This window comes from Argiope bruennichi, chromosome 8 (assembly GCF_947563725.1).
Source record: "Argiope bruennichi chromosome 8, qqArgBrue1.1, whole genome shotgun sequence".
NCBI lineage: Eukaryota > Metazoa > Arthropoda > Arachnida > Araneae > Araneidae > Argiope > Argiope bruennichi.
Window position 1 is genome coordinate 30574143 of NC_079158.1, and position 19764 is coordinate 30593906.

The window sequence follows — 19764 nt, forward strand, 5'->3', positions numbered from 1 at the left end:
GCATATACTTTAGAGACTGTATTTTTTAATTTTTCTATATTTCCATATATGTTTTATTTTTATGTTTTCTGTTCATTTCCATTTTGTTTTTATGTATCATTATTGTTATAGCTCACATTCTAATTCGCAGATTCATGGTATGTTAGTATATGCTCTTACATGCCAAGTACTTTCTTACTATTTTAGTATACCTTAAAGGATCAAAGCAGGACTGGAAGTTCTTTAATGCTTTTAGATTTGAAAAGATAATTCACTATCATACACCTTCATTGTTATTTGACATGAATTCTTGAAATCGAAGCAAAAATTGTATGCAGAAAAAGATTAATAATTAATGCAACAAATTTTTTCTACAAAGCACTCAAGCAAATATTAAGCATGGAACAAGTTTTTCTTCCAGTTGCATTAATTTTGATACTCATTTAATAATATGTAAATTAAAAATAAAATTTATTTCACTATGGTTCTTTATGTACACAAAGCCAGTTATTGAGCTCTTCATAAGGATCTAATATGATCTTGTCATCATAAGGAATGTGCCATCCCTCCTTCATGCTGCCTTGAATGTTGATGCTGTAGCGCAGAGGTTCCTAAAGGAGAAAAAATACACACAAAAACAATTACACATAAAAAATATCCATTCTTAAAATATTTCAGCTCAGATTGATAAAATATTTTAGTCCAGATAAATAAAATATTTCAATTTCTGATTAATTTCCACATTCATTTAAAATCATCACTATCTTTAATTACTAGAAATTTTTTTAACTGTTTAATTGGATGAAACATTTTGTTATGAAAATTTTGTTGTTGTTTTCATTAAATTCAACAATTTTTGTTTTGAATTACAATGTTTATGCTAGACTTAATTTTATTTTTCAAAAATATGATACGTATAGGATATAAAATAAATTTTTCATAAATCAGAATAAATCTGACATCACAAAAATTCTAGAAAGTAAATTTTCAAAGCATATTTAATGTGACAAGATGGAGTTGAAATGTAATGTAAAGCAACAATAAAAAAAAAAAAAAAAAATGCCTTTGTTTCCAATCTAAAAGTTATCTTTCACCTTCTCAATTGCAATTAGATATTCTGTTTCATAGTATTATCAGAATTTTGATAGATTTTATTCTTTATCAGTACGAGTAAAGGAGTGGGTAGATAGATCTTCATACCCTTTGATTTATAAGATAGAAATTTGCATTAATCTAAAAATGCACCAATACTGCACAAGAAGTAGTTAGTCAATGAAAACTTAGGATTTTTATAGAAAATATTAGATTCCAATGTGATAAAATTATTAAAATAAAGAATTTGTTTCATCTGCAATTTGTGTCCGAGAAAAGATTTTTAAAAAAAGTATATATATATATTAATTTTTGTCATGTAATTTGTCCTAAGTTTTGACATTTTTTTTTTTTGCATCACTTTCAACTATTAATTTCATTGTTGGAATGAAATTCAAACATCCTGCATTGCATTCTCAGACTGTATTGAATTTAACTGCACAACTATTCTTTATTAATGAAAGACAAAAAAACAAACAGAATCTACACAGTTTACAAGAGGAATAAAAAAAATCAAATTACAATACCATGACAGAAAATGTACAATTGAAAGACAAATTATCTAGATTGGTACATTTTTACCTGTACTATCACGTCATGAGACTTGACTCATTAAATAGAACATAACAACTGCTATTAAAATAATATGGTATTAATAACTGCTCAACTGTATTACAATTTATCATTTAAAAATACTTAGTTGAAAAAATTATGAGCATCAAAACATGCCTAGGGGATTTCATTGAAGTGACCAAAAAAAAAAAAAAAAAAAAACATTATTCACAGCAAATTATATAGTTGTCAAAGGTCGCTAAATAAATAATAATCCTTTGCAATCACAAGTAAGCAATACCATAATTTTTGTTTCTTTTCTTTGTGGTATTTATTCAACACATTAAAGAGATGGTCGTTTTTACAAATATTTGTTTATATAAATGATAAAAGAAAAGTAAAAACAATTTTCAGGTTTTTGAAAAATTTAAAATATTTAAACACTTACTTTTGAAAATAGAGAGCCTTATTTTATAGTTTTTGATGGCATTTAAATCAGATCATGCAAGATTTGTACAGAAAAATTAGACATACTAAAGACTGTTTTACATTATAAGAAACAGTAATGGACTGCAAAAATTTAGTTTCAGATGATTTGATTTTAATTTAATTTGGCACTAGAGATAAAACATAATTTACACCAACATGGAACACATATAAAATTGCATTTAGCTTTGCTGATGTATGCTTAGAAATTACATGCATACACAGGCAAAAGTACAAAATGTTAAAGTACTGATTAGTACTTAAGTATCAAGTAGAAGAATGCTTTAAATATTTAACTAGAACAATTTTAAAACAAATTTGTATTATGACATAAAGTCTAATGGAAAAAAAAAGAAAGAAAAAAAAACTTCAGTTGAGTTCTATTTGAAGTACTTATGTTCATATAAATATATTACATAAACAAAGTCAAGACGTAAGCCTTACATTAACAGAAATAAAAATCATTTATTGGTATATCTTACCAAAAATTTCAATTTATTATCCTCACTGACAGATAAATATATCTGATGTGTTTGTTGCCACCTTTTAAATTGCCAGATGAGTTTAGGGTCATCCAAACGTGCAATGTGGTCCCTCATCAAGTCCTGTGAAACAATAAAAGCTTCAGGACCACTTGCCAAAGCTGCATACACCATAAAAGGATCATCCTGAGAGCTGTAAAGATAAGATAAATAAAAAATTATATACATTGGAAATGATTCTAACAAAAAGACTTGAATTTTTATTTATGAGTCATTTTAATAGCATACAAAGAAATATGTTAATATTTAGAATAATGTTTTCAAATTTATGAATCAAGTAAGTGAAAAGTGCAGCAAAGAAATATTTGGAAACCATTAAATTAATGAATATGAAAGTAATAGATATGAATTTCACAGTTTTGTTAGTCAAATTATGAGAATGTCAAAATTATGATACAACTCATCAGGAAAATTTCTGATCTAAAGATTATGAAAATGTCATATTATCACATTACGGAATGCGATATCATCCATTTTCTGCACAGGTGTATACAGATTTTACAGACTACTGTTAAGCATTGGTTTTTCTGTATTGAAAAAGTTAGCAAACAAGTTGATACTATTATGTAAATAATTTTTTACTTTTGATGATCTCGTACATTTTCTACAATTTAAGTGATAACATAATTTTAAACTCACACCTTAATCAATTATAAAAATGATTGCTTAGCAAATTTATATTTTAATTTTTTCATAATATTGTATGCAATGATCAATTAATTTGGATTTCATATCTGAATTCAACTATGCTAAAAAAAAAAAAAATGTTATCTTAGAAGTTAATTGGTTCGAAATTTAAGATATTCAACTATTATTAAAATTACTCATATTTGTTTCACTAATACGTTAGACGAATAACCAAATAAAAATGAAGATTTTCTTATAATCAAATCTTGAATAGATTCATCATAAATTGACATTGATATGCAAGTTTAAAAAACAAACAAACAACACTACAATGTTTTAAAACTCTGAGCAAATTATTAGAGTTTCTAAATGCAAATGCAATCATGATTCCATTTCAAACATCTTGAAAACTACTACAACTAAATGAATAAAACTACTAATGAATAAAAGTTTGAAATGATTTTTATACAAGAATTACAATAATAATTACAATTTTTATACAAATATTACAATAATATTCTTGAATTTAAAATAATTCAAGAATATTATTGTATTAAAATGTATAAGCACAAATTTTTACATAAATTCATCGGCAAAGCAAAAAAAAAAAAAAAGTTGATATTTTAAGGCTCTTTGAAATTAAAAAAAAAAGTGGCGTTAAGCTAGCTCTGATTTTTGAAATGGGGGGGGGACAGAAAAAATTTCAAAGACTTTGTATGTTTATACCTTTTTCCACTAACAATCAAAACCGAATTAGTATAATTAATTTCTTTACCAAAGCAATTTGGTGAAGAAAATAATGTAATTTAATCGTTGAAGTAGAAAGAGCAAGATTCTTTATAGAATTATATAAATTAGAAGCTGAAGTACATATATAAACAGGTGCAGGAAAGGAAAATTAATAGGATAAAGGAATTGTTTTAAGTTGTCCAGTTACTCAATAAGTTATCACTAAAATTTTATCAATAGGATTTTGAAAGGGATTTTCTGAGCCAAAAACTCATATCTTTGTTTAATGTGAATAAGCAACACTTTAAAGTCTGTATACCATTATATTTATAGTCTGAATGTTATACCTATTTTAAAACAAAATCTGAAAAAGATAATGAATTTACATTTTATTAGTCCATATTTTATTAAAACAACATAAAAAAAATCTGCCTACATCCAGACCACAGTTCTACTTGCTGAGTTTTCAATCTAAAACAGGATTTTTTTTTAATGATAATATTTATATGCCACTGCACCATTTGAAAATAGTATCCTAATATACAAAACTCACACAAAAAGTTCTACAGAACAGATCATTGATCCTAGAACTATAAATCAGGCATATAATTATTTCTTCATAAAAGGCATTCACTAAGAAAGAATTTTTCAATATTTTAGTTAAATTTTTAACCAAGCATCAATCGATTATTTTTATTCTATATTTTCAGTTATACCTATTTTATTACCATTCAATTTTTTTCCTGTTTTTAATAAATTAAAAAATATTTTTAGAATATTTTTGATTTTAGAATATTTTTTTTTTATTATTTTAGTAACTGCACTTATATAGATGTGTGTTGCATTAAAATGAAATATATTTTTGAGTTCACATTATGAATGCTATATAATTAAAGAATGGTGAATAAAGTTAAAACATTACCTTTATATGATTTTTTGGACTAGAACTTTGAATTAGATTTAGATTCTTTATTCTTTTCACAATAATAATAACAAATTCCAAAAGTCACAGTCACAGGGAGACTGATAATTAAACACAGATTTGCAAAAAAAACAAAAAAAAAAACAATGCTTTTTCAAAAGTAAATGAATTCCATATGCAAATTCTTTTCATAAATTGTTAATAAATAATTTTCCTTGGAGTAGTATTTTTGGCAATTTGTCAGTTAAAAGGCTAAGGGTACTTTTTATATTAGTGGTCAGAATGTAGTAATTAACCTTATTATTCCATGAAACTGATATATGTCAAATCTATCTAATCTTGTAAGCCTAAATGCCCTCCTCTTATTGGAAAGGAAATCTGGAGATATAATGATAGTAGGCCATCAATAATAATGGTAGGTATGGTAATATCATCTGATCATAGCTTAGTTGACTTTCATTTCTCAACAGCTCATGTGTAAAATTAAATTAGGCAGTCGATTCAATCAACAGATGAAATAGTAATAAATAATTAGTTCTTTTAAAACTAATATACATCAGAATTAACAAAAAGGTTAAAAATAAAAATTTAAAACACATTTAGAAATAAAAATTAATGTATAAGATATTTGGAATTCCCATTTACTACTTCAAGTATTATTTTATATGATTTTTCTTTTGGTTGAATATTTGAATGCTAGACATCTGGTCAAAATTATAATTTGAACAAGAACAAACACAAAAATGAATTTTGATGACCAGTAAAAATTTATTCAAGTTATAAAATTACAGTTCAAATTCTTTGAATATACTCATGAACTAAATATATTTGCTTTAAGAGAATATTAATATCGATTTATTAATTCACTTTTTTTAAACCTCTAAATTGAAAATTAAAGCAGAACATAGTATACAGACAAATTTCATGAATATATTAATAAAAAAAGAAAAGAAAAACCATTTTAACAGTATAAAAATATGATTACTGAAATATTATTACTACATTACTAAATATAGAAACAGAAGCCTAAATAAATCGGAATATTTTATTCAAATTTGCACTACTATCAAATATTTGGTGGGAAAAAAAAATCCCATTTACTATCAGAGCTCAAGGTAATTCAGTCAACACAATCAGATGCTTTAATAAATGAAAGCATCCAATTTTTAAGATTCTTTTTGTGATCAAGGATATAGAAACATTATATACATAAAGTTGGTAATAAAAGGATTTAGATAGTTTTTATAAGAGAAAATCGCTATTGATTTAAAGTAAAATGCAGAATTTGTCTCTAACTTTATTTGTACCCAAATAAAATCTATACCATTTTTCAATACAATTTCCTTACAGTAATATTTCTATTTATGAAAACACAACGTCAATAGTTCCTAATCCCTTCCATATATTTTGAATATCTAATGTTCTAGAATATAATACAAATGCAACACACACATATAAATTCTGTAGAAAGAAAATTTCTTCTCTTCTAAAATGATCCAAAAACTTATGAAGTTATTTATATAACAGAAAGAATGGCCAATCTAGTCAATTTTTTTTTTTTTTTTTTCAATTTGGAAAATGATTACAAAGTTATCAAAGAGTTATTTGACTCATATTGCAGGTTGAAATTTGATAAATTTATAAAGATATGTGAGGAAATCATTAAAATCTGTTACCTCCGATTTGGATCCATTAGAAAAGAAAATAATGGAAGCTTAACAAAAAGTCTCTGCTTACTTGAAAAAGATTTAAAAATTTATGGACAATAAATTTTTAATGAAAAACATATTTGAGCAACGAAGCAAGGAATAAAAAGATATATGTTGGATATGATGCATGCACAATGCAATGTCAGTGATTTATCAGAGAAGTTAATTATAAATCATTGATGACAAAATAACATTCTTTTGCATTTCATTTAATGTGTCCTATTTTATTTTAAAATGATGGAAATATTCCTTATTATATATTTTTCTACTTCCTAGCTCTTCCAGTCAATTAATTAAAATGTATACACATTTACCTATATTTTTAGTAGACAGGTTTAGTCTACTTTGCAACAATGCAAAAATTTTCCCCTTATAAAGAATTTAACATATTTTGAACATTACTTAAATGACACTAATTGTATCTAAAACATTGAAAAAAAATCCTTATACTTTTTCCTTTAATAAAACTTTGAATTAATTTATTATGTTACATAAAGTGAAACAAATGTATCTGATTTTTAAAAAATTTCACCAAAAATTTTTATTAATTACAAATAAATACTTATTATGTAATAAGTACATTTCTAAAAAGATTTGATATATTATTTGATAACAGCCATCACAAAAAATACAAATTATTATTCAGGGAAATGCAATCAGAAAGATAAAAGTCAAAAATAGTTTATAGTACAAAGTAAAAAATGGCTTACGAATTGCTAGTGTAAAACAATGTAGCTTTTTGAGATATTTTGTTCATAATGTATATTGGCCATTGTTGCATATGAAAGCGACCTAAAACCAGTATCTTGTCAGAATATTTGGATAATCGATCAACAATTTTCAGAAGCTGAAAAATACATCATTAACTTTTAATAATAAAAAAATAATAAATTAAAGATTACAATATAACTCAAGTTCAAATAAGATTATCAAAACCTAATTATTGCAGGTAATAATTACAGATGTTTAAATAGTTTGCAGAATTTAAGATAATATAATACACATATTGTTTACTCTGATATATTTTGCAGATATCAAATCAGCATTAAATATAGAATCTTAGCAATGTTGTCTACACTATTAAAGTCCAACCCATGAATATTCTTGCACATCAAGAAGATAAAAAGAACTTATGCCAATTCAAATTTTAGATTGATGTAAATATCCTGTATGTTAGATGAAAAATAAGTTTAAACAGAAAGATAGCACAAACATACAAACATAAAATGTTAATATCATTATTGTTCAACAATAATGATATTTCAAGATAAAAATAAAGTGAATTAGGAGTGAGAAAATATCATAGCTAGAAGAAAGTGATACTTGTGCATAAATCTCAAGCCATTGCTGAACTACAGGCTTAACTGTATGGTGATGGAGAATTTTAGCTTCAACTACATGCTAATGGCGAACTTTAAGTTCAAGTTTTAGCTACGAATAAAATGACATCTTTAGCGATTGTTTTGTTTTGTTTTTATGATTAATCATTTGTATATACAAGAATCAAGAAAGTAAATGAATATTCTTCTATTAAGATATCTGTGACAAAGAAAACCAAGCAATCCATAGCAAATAATCAATTTACAAGCATTTGGATGAAAGTCAGAATCAGGCAGAGATAACATAAATATTCAAAAATGATTGTGACTATTCTATTATTTTAAGAAGAAAAATAGTTTCAATAATTTTATTGATGTGCTTTAAGAAATTATTATATACTTAATATTGTAATTGAAAATACTTAACACTTTGAAAAGTTCACAAATCTTTTTTTTAGTTTGAACTTATGATAACAATATAGTAAAAAAAAAAAAAGAGATAAATCTTACTAAAAGTATTCAATCAATAAATTGCAAATTAAACAAATTGAGAGGAAAAACAAGAACTTACTTGACGAGCTAAGGTCTTAGGATTTTTTACACCTTCAAATGTATGGGCAGCATTTAGACCATCCAGAACAAATTCAAATGGTTTGTTGGTATCAATGAATTTTATGTATTGATCAAATTCTTTCTTAGTTGTATTGATAAAAATATCACTTTTCTTCACAGATCTTTCAAGAAAATTATTTCTGAGTTCTAAGAAATCGTCATTTGATAGATCTACAAGTTTTAAAATGCTTTTGCAAGAATTACATTCACCCTTTCTGTAATAAATAAGAAAATGAATAATATAATATACAGAAAACATAAAAAGTAATTTGACAATATGAGAACTGCAAGATCTTTTATTGAGAATGATTAGTAAAAATTGATAAAGTTAATGTGCAAATATTAATCTCTACATTAACAAAATATAAGTATTTAACTAATCAAGTATCCACAAATAAATAAAGAGGATTAAAAATAAAGCAATACACTAAAATATATTTTTAATGCTAATGCAGAAATTTAATTTAAAAATTAAAAACATATTTTAAAAAGAACATTCAGAAAAGTAAATCTGAAAATCCAGCTTCACTTTATTACAAACTTTTTCACTTTTTCTACATATTGACAGAATTCTCTAGCCACTTAATTTCAGTGATTTTGAATATATATAATTATTTTTTAAAAAACACGAAAACAAACAAAAGTAAAATAAAAATAATAATTATATCATTCATTTCCAAACACACCCTCAAACACTTATTAAGAAAGCCACAGAAATTCAGATAACTGATTTTAATTTATGGAAAGTTTTTTTTTAATGGTTATTTAAGCTGCTTTAAAATATTAACTACATATAGCATTATAATATGAATATATATTTAATATTAAAATATGTATAATTAAATATATTTTTACATAATTTTTTAATAAAAAGTTGAAAATACATAAATTGTAAAACATATTTTTAAGCATTTCATGGTCGAAGAGAGAAGATACTTTTGAAAATTTTAAACTTCAATTTATTCCTTTTCAGGAGGCATATTATACACAAGAAGCAATGATGAAACTGACGTGCATTCACATCATGATACAAGTGCAAAAGAGACTGAAATTTTTCCCTTTGATCATTTTAATATGAGATTCTGACAGGGATTTCTTTGACACATGTCAATTTAGGAAAGAGAGTTTAGGCATGGTTAAAAGAATTTGCTAAGCATGCCAGATTTTTATCCCTCCACACAGAACTTGTTGATTAAAGCAGTTTTAGAAAGCCTGTGTAGGATTAATTAATTAAAAAGGTGGAATTGGATCAGGAAATAAGAAAATATTTTAACATGCAGTTAATTTGGGCTAAATTAAGATAAAATTAGGAAATTAATTAGAATTAAAATATCATTACATACATGTATATTCCTATTTCTCCCTCACATCCACAGTATCTGAGCATTTTTTTTTCAAAGATTCTTTTTCTATGAGCAGTCATTCTGATTATTTAAATACATTTTTCTACCTAACAAACCATTTTTCCCCCTTTAGTCTTGACAAATATAAAAACTAAATAATAATAATAAGAGGTCAATTTCATTACATTTTTAGAGATTTTGAGTAAAAATATTTTTAATCTCAAATCAGTTAAATTTCTTTGTCCAGTTTAGATAACTTTCATAACCGTTATGAATAGTTTCTTGATACAGGTAATCTATTTAGAAAATAAAACTTTGTTGAATGTCTAACAAAAATAAAAATGACATTTAATATATCAACATGAGATACAAATAATGTTGACTAAAAGGGAAGGTATTAATTTCATCAATAAAAACTATTTCCTACTTTAAAATTTTGATAAGCAAATCAATAATAAACTATACCGTATAAACTCTTATGATTAGAAGATGAATTCTATTATAAATGGCAATTCGATGATTTCAGATGTTTGGATAAACCTCAAAAATTAAGTAAAAATAATTATATATATATATATATATATATATATATATATATGTGTGTGTGTGTGTGTGTGTGTGTGTGTGTGTGTGTGTGTGTATGTGTGTGTGTCAAAATTTCATGCAAACCATGCAATAAGTCTGTATTTTATTTTAGTAGTTGAAAATAGCTTATTTTGACCCACAATGGATGTATTAAGGTAAATGGCAATGTTTCCACAATGAACTCTCTAATTCTGACATTATTTTTCTCTCATGACTTTTAGATAATTTGACTTCAGATAATTAAAATTCTATGGTCGTTGAAATCTAAACTATAATATTTTTATGATAATATTTTTAATAATTATATATTATATAAAATTTACTATAATATATATAGTAATAAAAATATAAAGTTTCCCTTTATAAACTGAATATGCAACCATTTTTTAATTGAATTCACCAGATTAAAGTTAAATTTTTGCCATGGATTTGTAAATTTTAAAAAAAATTTCAAATATTCAAATGAGTCTATTTTAATTTAGATTTAGATCTATAACACTATTTTTATTGAAATAGAAATTTTATTTCATGTTTTGAAATCATCTTTTATTTTAAAAACAGTATCAATAAATAAATACACTTCACATGTTCAAAATTATAAAATACAGAAAACTTATATGAATGAAATACATGTGATCTCATATACATACATTCATGAATATATATAATTTCTTCATCAAATAAAAGGTAAATATAATTAATTTGGAAAAAAACTTACCGACTTACTTTTGCATGTGAAACATGCCACCTATTTGGATGACTGAAAATAAATAAATAAAAAATTGTTGAAAAAGTCATTGAAATAATAACTACATAATGTTTATTTGAAATGATACTTAAATTGGGGATGAACTTCCAAAACAGAAATGCAAAATTTAAAAATGTCTTTAATCACTATTTTAATGTTATGGATTATTACTGCTATTACAGCAAATTAAATTTAGGTAAAAAAAGAAATAAAAAGACATTTAAATTAGACAATTCTTTGAAAGAAAATTAATTTTAGTATTATAGTTCAAAATAAATAACTGAAAATACCATTTTATTATTATTTTTAAATCTTCAAACAATAAAGTTTTTTTAAATTCTTTTTATATAAATGCAGGACAAAGCTACATAGCTATGAAGTTTTATAACATAAACTTCAGAGCTATTTAATTTTCTTATAACAATTGACAAGGTACCATGACACTAGTAACGGAAAATATTTTTCATTACAAAAATGTTAATGAAATCATGATAGTAAAACTATAATATAATAATTGTTCATTTTATTGTGTATCAGCATAACTGGTACAGAGAATATATATTTGTATACAATGAAACTGTACACTAATGAAAAAAGAAAAAAAATCTAGAGCTATAAAAGCAATCTTAATTTGTAGTTAAGTAGCCATTCATTGTCATTTGCAACTGATAGCTATATTTTGAAAGTTGGAGATTTTATCTAATATAACAAATAATGAAAACAAGAACAATTAGAATAATGAAAAGCATAGTAAATTTAATATGACATTCAGTAATTAGAAGTTCTGAAAATTGGAATCAAGCATATGTCCTCTAAGCATACATTATTAAATTTAGATCTGATATAATTCACAAACATCATTTTACATTTTTCTTCTTTAGAATACCCTATTGTTATACTGATTTCTGATAAGAATGTTAGCTTTATTAATTCATTTACATTTGTTTCAAAATATTCCCCTACTTTAATTATTTTGTAATAGATATTATATATCTAGAGATAAATAGTATAAAATTCAACTCTAAGACAACTGTGATTATTTTTAGATAATAGCGTAGTCCACTTTACAATAAGTAGACATTATCTTTATAAACATAACTTTCTGCATTCTAGTGTAATATAATAGTTCAAAGATATAGTTATATACTCTGTATAAACACATTAGGATTATATAATGCATCCTTTTAACGGATGGAAATATTCATAATGTCAAAAAGTCTTTTTAAAATTATCATGAAATTTTGTATAATTATTTACATCAGTTATATTTTATAGAATATAGAAAATTTTTAGAACAAAGCATTTAAAAACCTGCCATCTCATTTACTTTTTAAAAGGAAACAATATAAAAAAAATTAGCATCTTACCATTTAAAATACATTTCAATTAACTCAGCTACTTCCATATCAAATATAGCACCCCTTTGATGCATAAATTGGAAAAGCTTCGTAATAAATACATCAGCTTGCTTCCAATTCTTTGATTGAAGTCTTTGTGCATATAAAACAAATTCTTTCAAGACATTAGCCTTAGGAATGCCATGTTCTTTGAACCATTTTGAAAGTAATTCCCATGCTAAAACTTCATCATTGTTTTTAATGGCTGTTGCTGTTAAACAGTTTACAATTTCAAAATTTGGGTCACAAGGGATTTTCTCTAAGTAATCAAAACATTTTCGCCACTGACTAGTTGCAGAGAATCCTTGAATAACATGCTCTGTACGTTTTATATCAAGCACTGGTGAAGAATCAATTAAAATTTGAACTTTCTTAAAAGTTTGAAAAATTATTTCCTCTCCACACTGATCAACATTTTTGCCACAGAGTGCCATATATTTCAGATAAGTTAAGAAATTAGGTTCCATATTAACGTCTTTTAAATATTTCATAAAAGAATGTGCTTCGTTAATTTTATCTAACATTAAAAGACAATTCATGACTATACTACTGAAATTAACTTCAGATAAAATTTCAAAGTCAATAAATAATTCATTCTTGATTTCATTCCAGTCTTCAGTAGTTCGGATTTCTCTTTGAGAGACTATTTCTTTAATCCTCTCCTCAGTCCTTTCAATAATAGGTGTTGGAAAGTAACGACTAGCAAAAGATCCTTCGTTGAAACTTGGAAGAGCAGGATTTCTGCGCTGTGCTTCACGTGTAAAGCACATAAATTTTGGTGGTAGCTCAAGAGGATTTTCCAATAGTGATGTCAGCTGATTGGTAATGAACTTAGATTTAAAAATTCTTCTACACTGCAGTCTTCGAATTGCAAACATTCTGTTGATTTGCAATTGATAGAATTTGATGAAATAATATTAAATCTTCCCTCTAAAAATGAATATATAATATTAAATATGAATATATAATAAAAAAATACAAAAAGTATGACCACAAAATAAAGAAATATAAAAGAGGAAAATATAAAGAGCTCCTTTCTGCTTAAAACAACAGTTGCATCAATAAATGTTATCAGCACAAAATGCCAATACTATTGTTACAGTATTTTTCTGACATTATTCAATATATCAAACAAAATTGTAGAGGTACTATACAATAAATTGTGCTAATAAGGAACAGAAACACTGCTTCTGCTTCATTTAGCAGCTTGAATTAAATTTTTTCTCTCTCTTTAGCCAATGTGCTTAAAGTAATAGAAGTTTGTTTTTTTATTGATACTGATTTCACTCATCATTTCTCCAAGACATATTAAATTGAATATATAAATTTGTTTATATTTCAGTGCATATTTTTTAACTAAATTTAGGTTAGTTCAATTTCCAGTGTCAACGTCTTTGCTAAGAAATAGTTTTTAAATTAAGGAGAAGTATGCATGGAACTTTTTAACATCTTTTATTCTTCATCATGTTATCAAACCAGACTCATTTTCCCTTTTTTTTTATTTCTATTTATTTATTCACTATAATCTTCTGACTATTTCTACTTTGAATTAACTGCATATAATTTTATTACAATATAATCATTCAATGTATAAATTTATTCATGAGTCAATTTCAAATTAATTTTATATATCATAATGAGAATTTGAAAGATCATTATAATTAAATTCCATATCTATATCTAAAATTTTTATTTACACTAATAGTTATTGTAGAACAACTGCTTGAAGAATTTCAATAACCACAATATTTCAATGCATCCACTTCATTTATTATTGTAACGGAAAAAAAGTTAAAATTTTATTTGAATAAATATGTGATATGTTTATTTATATAATATTTCCTAATACTCGCATCATAGATAATGATGTTGAGCTTGCAATTACTAAACCGTAATTTTTTTTTTTAATCCAAAGAAATTCCAAACATGGTTTGTGTTCTTTAGTTAATATTTATCGAGTTCCTAATTGTTCGGCACGATTTAGCAGAGATTGGCACAAAAATCTGCCCATTTTTTTTAAAGTTAAATTGGGCTTTTAAAGCCAATAAATTTTTTAAAACTAAAGTGAGATAGAGGCATGTGAAGAATTATTCCCGCCATTTACTCATATAGTTCTACAAATATCACGCTCCTTGATTCAAAATTATAGGACATACCTAAAAAGCATTTTGCAGTTTAAAAATGTGATCGGCAGATTTTGAGTTAACGTGAGTTTCCAAACACATTCTTTTAATTTAAGGTTAATTTTTTTTTCTCACAATGTATCTAACACTTCCTTCTTTCTAGTCTAAATTTCAATCTCTTAGGTGCAGTGTATCTCTAAAAATCAAGCAACAGAAAATAATAAAACCACATACTTTAAAATTGTTTGCTATACACGTGATTTACTTCGAGCCAGTCCATTTCACGATTTGTTTATAAATAAAACGGAGCGTTGCCATACGTCATTGAAGAAAATTAGTATTTTATATTATAGTGTTTCCACTAAAGCACAAAAAAAAAAAAAAAAAAAAAAAAAAAATCATATGTTACAGCTACAATTTGAGCTTCATTCATTGTAATTCAAGTTCAGTTCATTAATTCTAATGAAAATACTTAAATGTTTCCGTTAAAACTTTTTTATGTAAAAAAAGTTTTGAATTTTTTATTTTTTTCTGAATCAAATTTTATATAAATTATTTAGAATGTTTAATTTTTATGAACCATTAATTAGGAATAGTCAACTCTCTTTTAAATTTGTTTCACTGTTTGTAGATTTTCTTTACAATGAAACAATTAATTTACATTTATATAATTTTCTTATTTTTCATTGTTTTTGACTGACAAATATTGATTGTAAAATTATCCTGTAGTTCTTTACTTTTAAAAATGTATTTTCCATTTCTTTTGAATCTCCTTTTGTCTACATAATGGCAACACAATCAGAACCGACAGCGCCTTTAATATTTTTTCGAATTACCATGTAGTAATTTATTTTTATTTATTTATTTATTTATTTTGAATTTTAGTAGATATATGTTATATTTGAAGAGACCGTTATTTTTGTAAGATATGTTAGCAAATCATATCCGTTACCTTTTAATTTTATAAATATTAAGAGAAAATTAATTTTAAGATCCTGCAGACAAGACAGTTCTAAGGAGTTTTCTGTGTTTCAATATGCTAGTCAACATTTATATGAATGTCTAAAAATATACTCCAATTTTTTTCTCTTTCTACAGACTTTTTCCTTGATAATCGTTTTATAATGAAAGAAATAAAAAAATGAAACAATAAATTTTTTTTATATATCTTTAAATTGAAAAATACAATAAATATCAAGAGACAACAGTCTCGCCACAGCTGAAAAACAAATCTTTAATATTAAATGTTCTTAAGAATGTTCTGTACAAAAACTCAAATTTGTCACAATTATACTTTGAAGGTTGGTGATTAATGTTTGTTTATCTCGATCTTTTAAAAATATTTTAATTAATTAAATATGAGATAAAGTTTAGTGTTTTCCTGTGATAACTTCATAATCACTTACATTAATACATAAAAAAGATTTTCTTTCTATTTTAAACCTCAGAAATTTATTAATCCAATTTTATCGAACGAATTTTTCCCAAATTTTGCCACCCCCCAATTTTTTTTGCATATTATTTGTCACAAGGCGTTCCATTGTTGAAAAGAAGTTTAAATTATATTCATTATTTCTACAAATTGTTAATGGCGCGTTTTTCTTTTATTGTTAAAGTCTAGAATATAAACATGCTTGTTGCTTAGTTTTTACACAGTGAGAAAGTTACATTACAAATAATGTTTTTATAAAAATTTTGTAGGGATTTTTATTCCAACAGTTCACGAAACGTCACTAATATATTAAGTAAATTATGAAATGTGTTTTGTGATTCATAAAAAAATTGCGGTACGGAATCATTCTATTTATCATCCTTTTTACTTTTCAGAATATATTTTAGCTCAACGAACATGTTGATTCTTTTCGGTTTTTCAAAAAATCTACTAAAAAATTTTAGGTCAATTGCAGAACCGTAATTAGGTAGATGCGTCCATATAATGAAAATAGTAGATATTAAGTTTTAAAATAGTGCACGTCAAATATATATCACCGCGTTAAATTAAAAAATACTTTATTGGGAAGTCGTTTAGATCATCTACTCAAAGGGGATTCTATTCCAAACTATTCCAAACAAACAAGCTTTAAGAACAAAGTCTAATAGAACAGCTTCAATTTGTAATCTAAGACATCAAAAGTATATCGATGTAATTCATCTGATGTTCGATTAAAGAGGGGTTTTGCTCCACATAAGTATGAATTTAAAAAATATTTTCATCTTTTTTTAAAGTTTTTTTTTTCTATTAAAAATCAATGCATCATTTATAAGATGTTTGCAATCAAAGAGTGAAACATTTTAGTGTTATATTATTAACATATAAATTTGCAGACAAAAACTTACATCAAAATAATATATATATATATATATAAATTATATATGTATTGTTTGAAAGTGTGGATAATCTCTTCTAATAATGAAGATGAACGTGTATGTGTGTTTATGTTGGTCCACTTTAGGTTAGGCCATTTTTGAATTACAGTTACGAAATTTGGCACATACACATAGATGTGAATATACAGAAACTTTTGATGGATTTGGTTCAACATTTGGTTTGGGTCTCTATTTCAGATTTTAAAGTTTTGTGTCTAAATTTTATTTATCTAGTTCCTTACATTTGTAGTTAGTTATCTGTTCATCTGCATACAGACATACTGAAAGACAGATTTCTTCTGAATGAATTTCGTTCAAAATTCTATAGAAATTTTCAAATTTATTGTTCCACATACCAAATTTCAACCGTCTAGCTCAAAGCATTGTTGAGTTATTGTATTCATAGACATAGTTCCAAAATATGTTTCTCAAATTCAAAAAAGTATGAAACATAGATATTCGTCAAAATCTCAAATACGTTTTTTTTTTTTTTTTTTTTTTTTTTTTTTTTTTATGATTACAATATTTTATATATTCTGTATAGAAGAAAATAAAAAAGGGGCTCTATTGTCATGAAGAAAAAGCTAAGTAGAGGTTAAAGTAGTGTGCCAAATCGAACATTTGTCCATTAATCCTTTCTGTGAATGAAGAAATTTACATCTCTTTACCTATCAGAATTGTTCATATTTTGTTCTCATAAATTCATTCTTTTTTTGTGTAGTTATTGATTCAATGAAATCAAATGCATTATTAAATCCCATTGGTGTCAAGTCAATACTAGATTTTATTCAGCAACTAGCCGCCTTTGGCGACCAGCCGGTTCGCCAATCTTAATGTTCGTTAAAATTTTAATAATTAAATATTTTATGCAATTTCTACTTTAATAGCTTCTTCTTCAAAATATTTTAAAACTTCAAATTTTGATTACCATATAATTCATTCATAATATTATAAAGGCCTTCAGTCATAACGTAATATGTATCTCTCTCATTTTCTGTTAGCACCCGTAGAATTTATGCTTTAAATTAAAGTGGAAAGAATTTATCTTCAATTAATATAATAATATTTTTTACTGAAACAAAGCATTTTTTTATAATCTGATTACTGAAAATCGAGTCACTCAGCGTTTAAACTTTATGGGCACTAAAGAATATCTTTTTAAATTTATGTAATATCTCAAGAGTTGGTCAACAAAATTTTCTTAGATTCATTATGAGCAGATCGATTGATTAACAATGTTTAAATTTAAATGCATCAAACACTAAGAAAATAAAACGAATCGTTTAAAATAAACGGTTGAAAACAGGTTTTAAAAAAAAACTACTTAAAAAACGATGTACTTAAAACTATAAGCATATACAAAAAATATATAACTAACATAAATACAATTTACTTACAAAAGCTTGCAACTAACCCAAAAATAATTTAAATCATCCATTGATAACGTTGTCATGGCAACCATCAGAACAGAATGCGCATGCGTGAATTTTCTTCGCCGGTTACGTAACGCAAATACGTGATTTTTTCCACGCCAGTTGGGGTAACGCTATGCGGATTAGAAATTTTTAATTTCCTTTATTCTGTTTTATTTTAATTCAAAAGTACTTCAGAAAGAATCTGAAAGATTGATTCATTAACAATGTTTAATTTTAAATACATCAAACATTAAGAAAATAAACAGAACCGATTGAAATAATCCGCCGAAAAATTTTAACCCTAGCCTCATTACTGTTGGGAGAAAAAAAAACTGAAGCCTTTCTCGTTTGGCGCTGGGGATAATGGAAGATTTTTTTTGGCGGAAAAGTTGGCGGTGGGGAAAATGGAAGATTTTTTTGGCGGGAAAGTTAGTTTTTAATTAATAATTAAAATTCTAATTAAAAATTCGAAAAAAGAAACCCCAGGTGCACATTCCCAACCTCCAAGGTATACATGTACCAAATTTGGTAGCTGTATGTCAAACGGTCTGGCCTGTAGAGCGCCAACACACACACACACACACACACACATTGAGCTTTATTATAAGTATAGATAAAGACAGTAATATTTATGAAGTGACTTATAATACAAAAAGTGTTCGGTGTACTTCAACACAAGTATCGCAATATATCGAACTTCTATTCAGTTTTTTTTTTTTTTTTTTTTCATTTTTCTATAAACTAAATAATTCAGATATTGTCAAATGATAATGTAACTCGTCCTATCAAAGTATAACGAATAGAGCTGATTCAAAAGATTTAATTCCAGTTCATCGGTAATTAGAATTCTTTTTTCCTGGTGCTTTGATTTTCGTAATAATATAATATTAAAATTTCATTTAAAATTCTAATTTGCTTTGATTTATCCGAAGTCAAACTGAAAACATTTTTTAAAATTTATTTCGAATTACTTTTATTCAATCGTCTGCTATTTTTATACTCAGCAATCACATGCAAATAATTTTCAATGTTCCTTAATTTATTCGAGGATTTAAGTGCTATAAAAAAATTCTTTTCTGGAGAAAATTTACTATTATACAAAAATTCTCATTCCTCCCCTCCCTCCCCCCACAAAAAAATTGCACGAGTAAAATCTGAATTATATTTAGATCTTACATGCGCAGTTTATTTTGAAATTAAATGTAAAATAAACAGTA

The 19764-nt window shown here is 25.3% G+C and overlaps 1 protein-coding gene across 1 annotated transcript; it reads right to left on the minus strand.

Moving 5' to 3' along the window:
* Positions 1–431: 431 nt before the first annotated feature.
* LOC129981964 (mitochondrial ribonuclease P catalytic subunit-like) lies at positions 432–15132 on the minus strand. Its single transcript, XM_056093040.1, has 7 exons — positions 15000–15132; positions 12613–13572; positions 11216–11257; positions 8529–8784; positions 7349–7485; positions 2592–2784; positions 432–590 (listed from the first exon to the last, which is right to left on the minus strand). The coding sequence occupies exons 2-7, from the start codon at positions 13518–13520 to the stop codon at positions 459–461; spliced, it is 1668 nt and encodes a 555-aa protein (XP_055949015.1). The 5' UTR covers positions 13521–13572; positions 15000–15132; the 3' UTR covers positions 432–458.
* Between the last annotated feature and the right edge of the window lie 4632 nt (positions 15133–19764).